At 39.4% G+C, this 14,837-nt stretch overlaps 1 protein-coding gene across 3 annotated transcripts in view; it reads left to right on the forward strand.

Annotated features, from left to right (window-relative positions):
* Window positions 1–14,837, forward strand: part of WASF3 (WASP family member 3) — a 31,357-nt gene that overhangs the window by 11,234 nt on the left and 5,286 nt on the right. For 2 of the 3 annotated variants that reach the window (XM_081004142.1, XM_081004141.1), the window contains exons 2-7: window positions 3,632–3,774; window positions 4,888–5,022; window positions 7,774–7,927; window positions 9,550–9,667; window positions 12,007–12,182; window positions 14,332–14,595. In XM_081004142.1, coding sequence (XP_080860268.1) covers window positions 3,642–3,774; window positions 4,888–5,022; window positions 7,774–7,927; window positions 9,550–9,667; window positions 12,007–12,182; window positions 14,332–14,595 — 980 coding nt within the window. In that variant the 5' untranslated portion in view covers window positions 3,632–3,641. Of the gene's footprint in view, window positions 1–3,631; window positions 3,775–4,887; window positions 5,023–7,773; window positions 7,928–9,549; window positions 9,668–12,006; window positions 12,183–13,538; window positions 13,706–14,331; window positions 14,596–14,837 lie in introns of all 3 variants that reach the window. The other variant, XM_081004143.1, reaches the window with a different exon arrangement.

Below are 14,837 nucleotides of genomic sequence, written 5' to 3' on the forward strand. Positions count from 1 at the left end.
TTCAGTTTGTCATTATTTTCGTCAGGGGAAAAAGAGAAAGGAATGTTTTGTTCCCCATTACTCCTCCATGTTTTTAAGGGTCTGTTACTTATTTCCTGTCAAGCTTGGGCAAGAGCAGTGATTATTTGCTATTCCAAGTGGTTTTTCTGGGAAGAGGGGGTACTCATTCTTTTTCAGTTAGGCCAATTAGAGTTTTCGTATCTTATTATTTAGATTTGTTGCACATAATGGAAAAATTGGTGTAGTAATCTTTCAGAACTGAAGAGAAAATAGCATTAAGAGGTCTGTTATTTTCTAGAACAGTAAGTGAACCTTAACAAATGCTGAATATCAACAAGATTTATGGTTTTGTCAGGATGACAAACTATTCTGAGCTTGTTTGACTTGAAAAGTGCAACTTCTCTGTCACCCCAGTATCTCTTTTCCATCCTGCCAAATTAGCAGAGTGAACTACAGTTTGATTTGAAAGTTTGACTGTGGTACCATCATTTGTGAAAAAGAAGTCTATACAACATTTTCTTGCAATCTGAAGATCTGTATACCTGGTCCCCACTCATGGTCCAAAAGCACGTGACACACTAAGCTTTGTGCTGGCTGAGAGCTTGTTTGGAAGCCCCACATACACTGCCATAGATTCTGTGCAAGAAAGGAAACACACACACACACTCCATTATAAAGGAACCTAAGCAAACCAGGGATGAGAGCAACAAAACTGACTACACATGGCCTGTATTGAACAAGACCCTAGTAATTTCCATCGATGGCCACTTGTGCCACATCTCATAATGTTTCCAAGGCTCCCTCATTCCACAGATGGATTTTGGGTTGGTGGGGTTGTAGTGGGATGGGGATAGGAAAGCCCTAATCTACGAATAGAACAAATTATTATTTTGGTTATATCCCAGTATTTCATACTGATGACCTTGAAATGAGTAAGATTGGTACACTTAGCTTGGCATCTCTATCAGAAATGCACTGCTTTGGGGTTTTCATCAGCTGTACGCCATAATCATCACAATTATAACAAATAAAGTCTATCTCATATATTAGTTTCACCTTTTAAGTTGAATTACTGAAATAAATGAACTTTTCCATGATATTCTAATTTTTCGAGTTTCACCTGTAAGTGTTTCTTGTTGAAACCAATGGTACATAAAAGTGACTGACAGGATTGTCCCAATTTATTTTATATAGAATTCACAACAACTTGTGAAGGTGTTATTTATGCAATAACATTTATTCCAAAGATCATTTAAGAGTTTCAAGTGGCACAGGATATATTCTGCCTGTCTGCCGTTTCCATCATATGCATTGAGAGCCATCTGGAAGATAAATACATGCAGATGAGCAGCCCTTACAGTTAAGAACTGGATTAACTTGTTAGCACCTTTTGTTAATTCTGTAATCTGATCATGTAAGAGAACAACAATACAAAGCTATGTTTGTATATTGAGGCTGGGCAGTTAAATAGTTAGCTACCCGCATATTCAAGATTCCATATAGGAGGAGAGGGAAATTGTAAAATGATAAAATACTGTTTTATTTTCTCTACTAGCTTTCCTTTGCAGTCAGGCTATGTCCAGATGATTCAATAGAGAGGATTTCCCCCCCTCAATTTATAGCTAGTTTTGTTAAAGCTACTTTGGTATTATTTGATTTCATCCAGGTAGCCATGCCAGTTGGGGCTAATGGGAGTTGTAGTTCAAAACATATGGAGTGCATTAGGTTGGGGGAAAGTAGGATAGGTAACACTACTGGTTCTCTGTGAAAATAAACACACGTGCCCTCGTTATTCAGTGTTTAGCTCTACAACTGAAAGTGTGAGATGAACTATATATGTGAATTATTTGTACATTCTTCCTTCGAAGGGGAGAGGATAGCACAGAAAGGTTGTGTGCACATTTGTTGCACATTATGTTGCAGGCATGCTGGAGGGCACAATAACCTTTTCTAATGTACACAGGCTGTGGAGAGGACTGCCCCAGTGACTGAACTAGCTTTATATTCAAAGCTGACTGGTAAGATTGTTTCATTAAATAGGGAGTAGGTATTTAAGAACTGTTGTTCAAATCCTGGCTGAATCTGACACTAGCAGATGCTAATCTTGATCCTATGCTTGTTACAAAGATAAATTCCACTTGAAATCAAAGGAACTTTGTAATGTGTTTACATTATATCTGGTTGGCATCTGCCAGTTTCAGGAGATAATGGAAGAGTGTGCCTTCAGGGGTAAATTCAAACCATTGGAGAGTTACAGTGCCTGCTGTGACTGTAGAGACATGATTTGTTGCAGCTGGAGCAGATGAAGATGTCTGGTTGTGCTGATGCAAGTGTGCCATAGTGTTTCTTCTTTCTGCACTCCTTCCGCGGTCATTCCTTTTCTGGTCACTGTTGTGGATACATGACCTGACTGACTGTCTCCAGATGTTGTGGTGGTCTTGCAAGGGATTTCTACATGGCAGGGTTAATGTTGTCAGCCTTCATGTCATGTTTGCAGATGTCATTATAATGCAGAGTTGGTCTGCCAACTGACCTAGTACCTGCAGCGAGCTCCCTATAGACTATATCCTTGGTGATTCTGCCATCTTCCATTCTGTGGACATGACCAAGCCAGCATAGACGTTGCTGGAACAGGAGGGCAAACATGCTGGGAATGTGGGTACACTATATCTGGATAATGTGTACATTATAGTCTACCTAAGGAATTCATTTATGAACATCACTACTGGATCCGACCAAAGGTTCACTATTTATCCATATCCCAACTTTCCTACATAAGGAGATAAAACAATTAAAACATCTTAAACAATTCCAATACAGATGCAGACTTAAAAGATCTTTCCTTAAAAGTCTTGTTGGAAAAGGAAGGTCTTCTGTAGGCACCAAAAAGACAATAGACAAAAGCTGTCTAATATCAAACAGAAGAGAATTTCAAAAGCATTCAATCCAGCCCACATCTGTTTTCCACAGTGACCAGCCAGATGCTCCTGGGAAGCCCACTAGGAGGGCTTATAAAAGCAATAGTTTTGCCTTGTTACTGATTCCCAGCAACTGACTCTAAACCTGGAGGTCCTGTTTCGGTATGACAAAATCCATTGGCTTTTGTTCTAACACTTTCTGCTGTTGCTTTTTTCATAAATGAAAGGTAAATAATACCTTGAGAAGGAAGTAGGACAACTCCTGAACATGTCCTATCCAATACTTAATTTACAAAACATATTTAAAAATATTTAGGGACTTATTTGCTATGAGAATCTTCATTTCTAGTCTAATATTTGTCTTCAGAGGAATGATAGTGGTTTATATTTTTCTTGGGATTTCTCCTGAGAATTTAGTGATACGCAGCAATCCCAAACACCTAGGTGGTGGTTATGTTAGATTGAGCAGAGGCATCCATTCCGCCTGTCAAATGGGCTGGACACCAGCAGAACTCAGTGAAAGACCCCAAAACAAGGCCTTGTGGGGCAGGACTGAGCCAGCCCTTTTTCTTCCCTGCCTAGTAATAGTATTCAAACACCATGAGTATTCAAGCCATGCTGTATTATTCTCATACTGCAACGACAGCTGCTGCCCTTTATAAAAAAGTATTGTGGTGGGGTGAGACTAATGTTTTATTCTTTTGTTTTGGCAGACACTGAATCATGCCGTTAGTCAAAAGGAACATTGAACCTCGACACCTCTGCAGAGGAGCTCTGCCCGAGGGAATTACTAGTGAATTAGAATGTGTAACCAATAGTACTCTTGCTGCTATCATACGCCAGCTAAGCAGCCTAAGTAAGTAACTGGGTGGCTTTTAAAATGTGTTTTTTTCTTTTTAAGGGAAACTTGAAGAGTATACACAGTTTCGAAGCTGGCTTAAGTGGCATGATGACTTTGGGTTTAGCAGTCTCAGCACCTTTGCATGTGAATAATCAAAATAAGTAAAATCAATGTCTTGCCACCTTGACTTCATATCCTGTATGGCCTTGTGTCCAGTGTTTCCCTCTTTCTTTTACCTTCCTTTGTGCCAGTGTGGTGTAGTGGTTAAGAGTGGTAGACTCGTAATCTGATGAACCGGGTTCGCGTCTCCGCTCCTCCACATGCAGCTGCTGGGTGACTTTGGGCTAGTCACACTTCTCTGAAGCCTCTCAGCCCCACTCACCTCACAGAGTGTTTGTTGTGGGGGTGGAAGCGAAAGGAGAATGTTAGCCGCTTAGAGATTCCTTCAGGTAGTGATAAAGCGGGATATCAGATCCAAACTCTTCTAAGGCTAGGGTGTGTAGAGAAGTTTTTATGGATTTTTAAAGCTTTGGCCATGTGGATCCACCCCCTCTTCCCAAATGCTTGTTTGCCTTTGGGTATCTAAAGATTTGGAACCAGCACTGGCCCAACCATTAGGCAAAGAGAAGCCATTAATTCATCACACATGCCATATGTAGTATATAGGAATTACATTTATAATATTCAGTTACTGAGGGTAGCAGCCGCCTGTTCCTCCTGGGCCATTCTTCTCTGTGGGATATCACAGACCTGTAATATATCCCCTAAACTAGTCTGCTGCTTTCATGTGCACTGCAAGGGGAGGACACTAGCCTGTTGCCAGTGCTGAAGTAAGATTCAATGGGGAAATGCTAACTTGTCCTTTATCACAGGCAGCAAAAGTTGTTGGGCTGGCCCTGCTTATACCTGCTCTGACTGTGTAGCATTCCTGTGTGCAGGATTGTGTCTGAAAAGAGCAGTTTTCAGTCACATTGGATAAATGTGGGAATTCTGTGCTTGTCAACTTGCATAAAGCACCAGAAGCATAGTGAAAACTCTCTGAAGAAACTTTGTACTGTTTCTGTGTGCAAATACATGTGCATAGTGTGTGTCAAACACCTGGGGAGATGTTGTCTTCTTTCTCTATAGGCAAACATGCTGAAGACATATTTGGTGAGTTGTTTAATGAGGCCAACAACTTCTACATCAGGGCAAATTCCCTTCAAGACAGAATTGACCGCCTTGCTGTCAAAGTCACCCAGCTGGATTCAACTGTGGAAGAAGGTAGGTAATTGTATTTGAGCATTGAGCCAGAAGTGATATTGACAAGAGCACAGTAATTAATTGCTCAGCAATCACTACTTTTTCCTTTGGAGTTGGTACTGAGTGATATTTCATCTTGGTTGTTTTTTTTTAAGGTAGCAGCTTTGGGAGGGGGGAAACTGTGGCAGTTGCCGGGGGGAAAAGGGCAGGAAGAGGAAAATATATTTAATATTTGCCACTTAATATTTGCCACTAGAAGTCCATGCCCTTATCTCTCTTTGCAGGAGTCCTACTTTTAACTGGATCTATTGCTTGGGTATATTTCATGTATTATTAATTTGCAGTAGGTAGATGAACATGAGCAATGCCCATCTCAAACCTCTTATTCCAGAAGAGTAATAGATACATATCACCACTGTAGGATAAACTGTTGTCCAAGAAAACTGATCTTTTGGTATTTTATAACCAGATTGTTAGAACACTGGATGCAGTCTACACTGTTGTGTGCTGATACAGCCCATTGATTTTATTGGGCCTAGGTTACTTCTCAAGATTCAGTGGCTGTGTCATGGAGATAAATTCTGTATCAGTATCAATTGCTAGAGTCTCTATGGTCAGAGTCAGCATGCCTCTGAATACCAGTTGCTGGAAACCGCAGAAGGGGAGAGTACTCTCGTGCTCAGGTCCTGCTTGTGGGTTTCATACAAGCATTTGGTTGGCTGCTGTGAGAACAGAATGCTGGACAAGATGGGCCATTGGCCTGATCCAGCAGACTCTTCTTAAGCTTGTCATGTAGAGCTACTGCCTCACAATTGCAATTTCAGATACCTTTGGTAACCCCTTTCATAACTTATTTCTATGTGTTGGCTCTTTGTATGTTGGAGGGAATGGGATTCCACCACTGACAGTGCCTACAGCTTCCACACAAGGAGCGCTTACACATGGAGGTTGGAGCCAAGGCCAATAGGGCATGGTAGTGATTGATGAGTGTGGGGCCACCAGCATAATACTACTCCTTCCTCGCATAAAATGAATGTGCTTAGGATGAGATATGAAAGGGGTTAGAGTAGCAGCACTACTACCTATGTAACAGAGCACAAATTTATGACCATAATTGTAGCTAGTTTATGACTACATTATATTTTGAGAAGGACTGTAGCTCAGTGGTAGAGCATCAGCTTTGCATGCAGGTCTCAAGTTCAATCCTCAGCATGTCTAGGTAGGTCTGAAAGTGATACCTGGCTAAATTCCTGGAGAACCACTGCCAGTCAGTATAGAAAATACTAAGCTTGAGGACCAATGGTCCGACTTGGTATAAGGCAACTTCCTATGTTCCTGTTTGCATCACTGTTTTCAGTCTTAATGCAACATCTGAAGTTCTAATACTTCACTGAATACAATATGACTGCTTATATCTTTGCTTGCTTGTGTATACTTACAAAAGGAATGCTTAGTTGTGTTCATTGAGGATGCCATTCTAGACAACTGAAGACATTTACAGGAGCAGAAGTTTTGTCATTTGTCTAGAACGGTGGTTACAGAAGCTACATATTTTCTTTGGATTGTTGGCAGAAGCTGCATAGAAATGAAATTTAGAAGCCTCACTTTCACATTCTGCTTCTGAAAATTGATTCATAGTCAATATAACCCCTTAAAAAGCTTAAATAATAGATTGCATAATTTGTAAATCTAGTGTTGAATACACATTCTAATCAAATATGCAGAAGTATAATGCATTTATTTAAAGCTGGTTTCATTGATTGATATATTTTGTAATTAAAAGCAGATGTGTGTTGCATTTTAAACCAGGTAGCATATTATGTTACAATATAGGTCCCCAAATGTAGTGTCCATGGGGTCCCTAATGTGACACCTTCCAGGGTTTCTGCCCCTCCCAAATTTGTAAAAGAATTGAGGGATTTTTTGGGAGAGGTTGCCTATTTTGTGGACAGTGTTGCATTGCTTTTTCGTCTCTTTTTTTGGAGTGGCATAGGTATGTTGCCTGCTTTATTTTCAGCTGGGATAGGAGCTGTTCTGAACAAGACCAGTTTTTCTGTGAAAAGGGTATTTTGTTGCCCAAAACAGTTTTGATATTTCCAAATCTGCTCCAAAAGTTTGATGTCAGGTTGGTGTTATAACAACAACTTACAGTTGAGGTCAAAGGTACTTAGGTCCTATGGATACACAATTTGAACTATGATAAATAAAATACAACTGTTTGCAACCAAATAATCCAAAACACTAGTTGTGCAGCTCAAATGCATTTTGCAGTATGTATTTATATCCGTTAGGGAAGCAACTGTGAAATTAAGGGTTTCTGCTTGGCTTTCGCCTCACTTGTATGGATGCTAGGCAAAGGCCACTTGAAGAACTTAGTTTGAAAACAAGAGCAGGTTGTCACTGGGCAGATCAGTTTTTCTTCATGATATGCAATGCACATGTTTATGCTGTTTAACATAGCACATAATGTGCATACTAAGTTATTCTATATACAACCTGTTATGTCATACATAATCTTGTGGATTTGGGGGACAAATATTTTTACTTACACAATGTTGTTGGGGAAATATTACCATGTCTGACTTGTTAAGAATCTTGCACCCACAAATTGTCTGAAGGGCATGTTTTGTATTCTATATAGGAACAAGAATTTAATCAGTTTTGCTCCTCACTTCTTCCTCTTATCAAATGTGTTCAATATTTTGATTTGCTTTACTCCTGGATATTGTGGTTAACTTTTTCTCAATTTAATTTTGTTCTTTTTGTCAACAGTGTCATTACAGGATATCAACATGAAAAAAGCATTCAAAAGTTCTACAGTACAGGACCAGCAGGTGGTTTCGAAGAATAGCATCCCCAATCCTGTAGCTGATATTTATAATCGGAGTGACAAACCACCTCCATTGAATATCCTTACTTCATATAGGTAACGTAACTACAAATGAATAAATAGGCCTGCACAAGTAATGATGTAATCAATACTAGATTCAAGCTACTGAATATTGCCCAGTTAGCTTTTCTTTGGAGTCTGATATAGACAACAGCCCTGAGGCATAGCTCAGTTGGTAGAGCATGAGATGCTTAATCTCAGGGTTCTGGGTTCAGCCCCACATTGGGTGATAGATTCCTGCATTGCAGAGGGTTGGACTAGATGATCCTTGTGGTCCCTTTCAACTCTTCTATGATTCTAAGGCTCCATATCAGTAACCCAAAGATAGTTCAGTTGACTTCTATAAGAAAGTCGGAAAGAGTCAATTTAGCCCACAGTACGCTGATAGGCAGTGGAATTTGCTGCCAAGGAGTGTGGTGGAGTCTCCTTCTTTGGAGGTCTTTAAGCAGAGGCTTGACAACCATATGTCAGGAGTGCTCTGATGGTGTTTCCTGCTTGGCAGGGGGTTGGACTCGATGGCCCTTGTGGTCTCTTCCAACTCTATGATTCTATGATTCTATGATTCTATGATTCTATATCTTCAAGTTAAAGTATCTCTCTAGTGCTTGAGAGTTTTTGTTTTTTTAAAAATATTTTTACGTGCAAAGATGCTGAGCTAAGGCACCTCTCAGAGTAAATATGCTAGAATCTCAAAATCTATCTACGTGCGGGGTGGTTTAGCTTGCTGATTTGAACACAATATACCGTATTTTCGCCCTATAGGACGCACTTTTCCCCCTCCAAAAATGAAGGGGAAATGTGTGTGCGTCCTATGGGGCGAATGCAGGCTTTTGCTGAAGCCTGGAGAGCGAGAGGGGTCAGTGCGCAGTTCCCGCCGGGCTCCCATGGCTTGCAGATAGCAGCCTGCATCCCGAAACCCGGGGCGCGCAGCGGGGCGCGCCCCGGGCTTCATGCAGCTCTCCGCAAGCCGTGGGAGCCCGGCACAACTTCGCACTGGGCTCCCACGGCTTGCGGAGAGCTGCCTGCATCCCGAATTTTTTTCCCCCCTTTATTCCCCCCCCCCAAAACTAGGTGCGCCCTATGGGCCGAAAAATACGGTACTTCTAAGTTTTAAATAATTGTTTGAACATTGCTTCTTGTCATTTTCAATTTACCTCAAACACCCATTCATACTGGGTTTTCCCAATTGATACCTTGGCACAACCAGATGCAGTTTGCACCGGGCCCTGAGTGAAGTGGCCAGTGGGTGCTGCACTTACGGGTTTGGTTGCAGGAAAGCCAGCTTCTCATTAAAGTGTAGGTCTGCTCCCTATGATAAACTGTTTTATCCAAACAAATGTAATAAGTATTGGGCCTATTCTTAAGTAAGCACCTCATTGTATCATTTGAGTCACCAGAACCTGGGTGCTTATTCATGACAGTTCAGTTGGCAGAGTAGCTGGCTTGCTACTTGAAACAGACAGAACTGTTCCATTTCATTGGGAGGTAGGTCTTCTGTCTGGAAATGGCATCCTGTGCAGTACATTGGCACCATTGGAGCCTTTCCCACTAGGTTATCTGAAGAGTCATGAGTACGCTAGAATACTTGCTTGGGTCTCTAAGTATGCTTTAAACAATAATCCTCCTGTTTTCTCAATATCTGTTCATTTTGTTCACAGAGATGATAAAAAGGATGGGCTGAAGTTCTATACTGATCCCTCTTATTTCTTTGACCTATGGAAAGAAAAAATGTTACAAGATACAGAAGACAAACGAAAAGAGAAGAGACGCCAAAAGGTAAACAGGCACATTTTAAAATGTATGCACGTGGTTTACCAGCCATATTTTGGAATAAAAATGGTTCATTGTTTAAATGTTTTTCTTGACATACATATGACTGGAAAACTAGCAAGATTATTTCATACTTTTATATTTCAATCTTAAATGTGTGTCTTAATTTCTTCTCTTAAAAAATTCTAGCAAAAATAGCCTACTAGTTTCAGAAAACATATTTTTGAAAAATAGATTATATGATTATAAACTTATTTCATAAAGTTCTTTGAGCTTTTGATGGTTTTCTTTAGATTGTTTCCACTCTAAAATGCAAATTGACTTTATTCTTCTTATTCTGAGAATATGTCCATCTGCTTTTTATGGGTGAGTCTGAATAAAGAATCACCTAAGGTATGTCATGGAAGAGTATATAATGGAGCAGTTTTAGGAATGATGTTCATTGCTGTCAGTGTGAGTACATACAAATTAAATCCCTGAATAATGTCACTAAGCAATAAATCAGCTATTTTTAAATAGAAAATGTACTGGCATTTCTGTGTGGCTATGGTCATACTGGAACTCCCAGACCACCTATCTGACCTAGGCAATGTACAAAAGTAAATAAGAACATCACTAAGAGAAGAAGACTTTTTTGTTTACTACTCCTTCTGAAATAAAGGAAAGCACCACATTCTGTGATCAGGAGACTTGGATGATTATTTGCTTGGTGAGGGAAAGCTTGCTGATTTGGTGAGGATATGTGAAGTGGGGATGGGAGGGCAATATAACATGTGTGCTAACAAGGTTGAGTTTTTCTGTATGTAAAATTCCCGTTTTTAGTTTGACTTTGCCTAAGAATGTTGAGGTTTTAATTCCAATGAAATGGTTACTGTAGCATACTTTATCCTCCTTCTGTGAACAGATGGTCTTAAATGGGCTTGCCTGTTGCTGTTATCACTAACCTCGGCTGTCTTCCCATCTGCATAAAATATGATGACTGTAATTTAAGAGTTTGCAACAGAATAAATGTTTGAGTTATAAGCAAAAGCACTGCAAAAAGCTCCCTCCAAACACTAAAAACAAACAAACAGGCAGAATGTATTGGTCACTGGTATCAAAGATTGCTAGGAGACCCAGGACAATTAAATCATCCTTCCTCAGTCTTCATCTAGCTTAGGTCATTGACAAGGTAACCAAGGCAGTTTTGTATCTGAAAGCAGCCTAGAAAACGGGTATATCAGGAATAGATAGCCTTTGCTGTCCTAGGTGCCTAGAACTATACAGGAAGAGAAAAGGTGAAGAGACATGCTTTATGCTTCTTAGTAGCTGTGTGATTAAAGAATATATTTTTATGATTTCATTGCAATTTTTCTTTCATAATTGAAAATCAATTAATCTAACCGTTCTCCCCAAATGCATTTACAGTCGCACCTTGGAAGTCAAACAGAATCCTTTCCGGAAGTCCAGTCGACTTCCAAAACATTTGGAAACCAAAGCGCGGCTTCTGATTGGCTGCAGGAAGCTCCTGCAGCCAATCAGAAGCCGTGGAAGCCCCGTCAGACGTTCGGCTTCCAAAAGAACGTTCGAAAACCGGAACACTCACTTCTGGGTTTCGATCATTCGGGAGCTGATTTGTTTGGGAGCCAAGGCATTTGAAACCCAAGGTACGACTGTATTTTTATCATTGATTTTAATATACTCTAATGAGTCGTTTGTGTTGTGATCCATTATCCTTCCATGTGCATGAAACCTATTTGGTATTTGTTTGGCAGAACAGTATAAGTACTGAGCTTTTTCCATTTGCAAGGATGAATACCATGCAGCTCTTTGCTGTAAGGTAACTGCTTAAAAGAGGAAGTCAGTTGATTTCAGAAAAAGTACATGTGGTATTGAAGGGAAGCCAAGTTTATTCCAGTGCCAGAAAAAACACACCAACTCTTGTTTGTAGATGTATCTTCACATACCCCTGGACTCTGATGGGAAAATATTTCCATGCTACTTGCTGTGATGCACTGTGAACCTTTTTATTTGCTTGTCTGAACACTAAGATTACAGTAGCTCTGTAGAACTACAATTTAGCATGGTATTGTTTAAAGCAGGCTTTGCAAACCATACAATTTTACAATTGTGAAAAAACACTAATATGTAAATTTAATGTTTGTGTTTGCTATGTATATATTACTGCACAGCTGATAACTTGTCAGATGTATAACCTATGAACTCTTTAGAATATGGCTTCACTATAATTTGCTTGGCTCACCTATATATCTACTTATTTTCATTCTCTTAACAGCATTTAACTTGCTCTTTCCTTCCTTGTCTCTTCCTTTCGCGTGCCTTGCTTTCTTGTTCTGTAACATTAGGAGCAAAAGCGTATAGATGGCACAACTCGTGAGGTGAAAAAGGTTAGAAAAGCAAGGAACAGGCGCCAGGAATGGAATATGATGGCATATGACAAAGAGCTTAGACCAGACAACAGGTTGTCTCAAAGTATATACCATGGAGCATCATCCGAGGGATCTCTGTCCCCTGATACTAGGTCTGTTTACAACAAACCTTTTTGTTGTATTATACATTCAGATATGCATAGTATCCTTATCTTCTTAATAAGCTTAACTGTAGAATTGCAATGAAACATTCAATTAATGTTACAACAGGCATTTTTAAAATTATTTGAAAGGCCAGTGTGACTTAAATCTGTTACTTGTTACTATACAACCACATTGCACGTATGTTTGTGTTTCTGTTCTAGATTGCCATATTGTACTGCTATAGGCAACTTAGTACATGGATTTTTTTTTTTTTCAATTTATGATTTTACTGATTTTAAGAAAAACATATTCTAAACTTTTGTGTAGTACTTAGAAAGCAATGGTTCTTCACATGCAAGGCAATATACTGGCTTCATATTAGTAGATTTTGCTAATTGAATAAAGTTCACTGTTCATACAGTTGGTATTCAGAGAGGAGCTGCAGAACCAGAAGCAATATTTTTAAAAATGGTTTTGAACAGAAACATATCCCTAGTGTGTACAACGGTATTTACTACCGGTATTCTCTCTCTGTGTTGTACTTCTTTGTGCTAAGTGGGAGGTCTGTGTTCAAGCAAAGTGGAACATTCAAGTTGATTGGCCAAGCGGTCTCTAGAGACATTTTTGTTTTCATATTTGATCTCCAAATTAATTTAATTGGAAGGAAGGAACAACCCACAGCAAATAATGCAGACTGCCTAACAACATTTCACAATTCCACTAATATCTATTATGGCTTGTTTATGTCATCTTGTAGTTATTTTTAAAGTCCAGGCTGTTAAAGCAAAAGAGGATTGCAAGAAGAGCCCAGAAGCTGACTTCCATAGAAAGCCATGTTTTAAAGAGAATTACTTCTGTATTTCTATGATGCTATTCAGGATGTTTTGTCTGCACTAGGAAAATATTCTTCTTTCATGCTACATAACTTCTTTCCTGAGCAAAACTGTTCTCCAACTTAATAGAGAGGAAAGTATTTCTGTGATTCCCAGTCACTTGTTGAAATTCTACTCCTCTTGAACCATGGGAATCATATTCTTGTCAACTCTGTTAACTGGATTAATTCACTTACTCCAGTAATTTTGTTTCCTTGACTGACATGTACTTTTTTTACTCCTTTTTTTGTAGCATGAAAAATTGCCTTGTGAATGAATTGTAATAGGAGTATTGTAAACGCAAGTGTTACATTCAAAACAAGCCTACACAAATGCGCTTCTTGTTATAATTTTGATGCACTGCTTATATATGCATAAAAATGATAAGCAAACATAGCAATTTTATGTAACTATTGGAATTTGAAATTCTGATGTTTCCAAATTGGCGAGTCCTATTTACAATGCATTTATGCTATGCCCATTGTGATTCAGAAAGAGAGACACAAGCTGAATCCAAGCCGGCACCAGCAAATTAATGTGAGGAAAGTAAGGACAAGAAGAGAAGAGTGGGAGAGAAGGAAAATGGGCATTGAGTTCATAAGTGATACAAAGAAACAAGAGCAGACAGGAAGCACAAAAGAGGCCAAGATGCCCAAAGGGTTTGTCTTTTTGTTTTACTCAAACCTCTGGTGCTTTGTTGCTTGCCTAGCTTCCTGTCTGAAAAGATGATGAGCATCTATTTTACTGATACCTTTTTAAACCAAATTACTATTTGACACAATTTGTCTTTACTAATGCAGCTTTTTGCAGCTCAGGCATGCAAATAAATTGTCTGTTGGCCCTAACCGATAAGCTCTACAGTGTTAGTATCTTTATAAGTTCTGTGTTCCACTAATAGTTCTTTTTTCTCTGCCTCTTTAATCCAGTTGTAATTATTTGCCAAAAAAAAAAAGCAACTTATAAAATATTAAGGTCTTGGAGTTGGGTTGTTTTTGATAAATGAAAATATTCTCTTGGTCTCAGCTTCTAGTTTTGCTTTCATCTTTTGCTTTTCTTGGTAATAGTACTTCTCTATCACTTCTCATAGAACTAATATCGCCTTGTATGTGAGAGAATGCATACCCTGCAAGTTTACGGTTTCTGTGTATTAGGAAAATCGATGAATTTGAAAATTCAGATTTTGTAAATATAAGCTGCACTTTGTGGCTGTAGAAAGTTATTTGCAAAGACAGTGAAACTAATGCATTTCCTCCTAATTTCTGCATTATCTCCGCTTGTATTTTAGATCTCATGCCTCAGATGTTACCAGCTATTCATATCCTGCTACTCCAAATCATTCCCTCCATCAGCAGCCAATGATGCCTTCATATGGAGCAGGAGATGGAGCTCAGTACATGCTTGCAAACCAGGGCCTTGAGCATGAATTTAGGCCACCTTCTACAACAGTGCGGCATGCTACCTTAAACAGACCTCAACAACCACCTCCACCCCCACCCCAAGCCGTAGATGGATCCCTAGGGACTGTGTCATTGGTACCAGCTGATTATGGGTAAAAAATCCCTTTTGTTATTTATTTAAAATGTGTTTACCTTGCTTTTCAGCTGAAATGCTCCCAAAGCAGCTTACATGAGATCAGTTAACAAGACAGTCCCTGTCCTCAGGCTTACAATCAGCAACAACGTGGAGGGAAGGGATGGGACACATAGACAAAAAGAGTGGAAATAAGAGGTCTTAACTATGGATAATGTTCAGTGAGGGATATACTTAAGCTGTATTGTTGTATGATTAGGT

The sequence above is a fragment of the Podarcis pityusensis genome (assembly GCF_964106645.2).
Source record: "Podarcis pityusensis genome assembly, chromosome: 4".
Lineage (NCBI taxonomy): Eukaryota > Metazoa > Chordata > Lepidosauria > Squamata > Lacertidae > Podarcis > Podarcis pityusensis.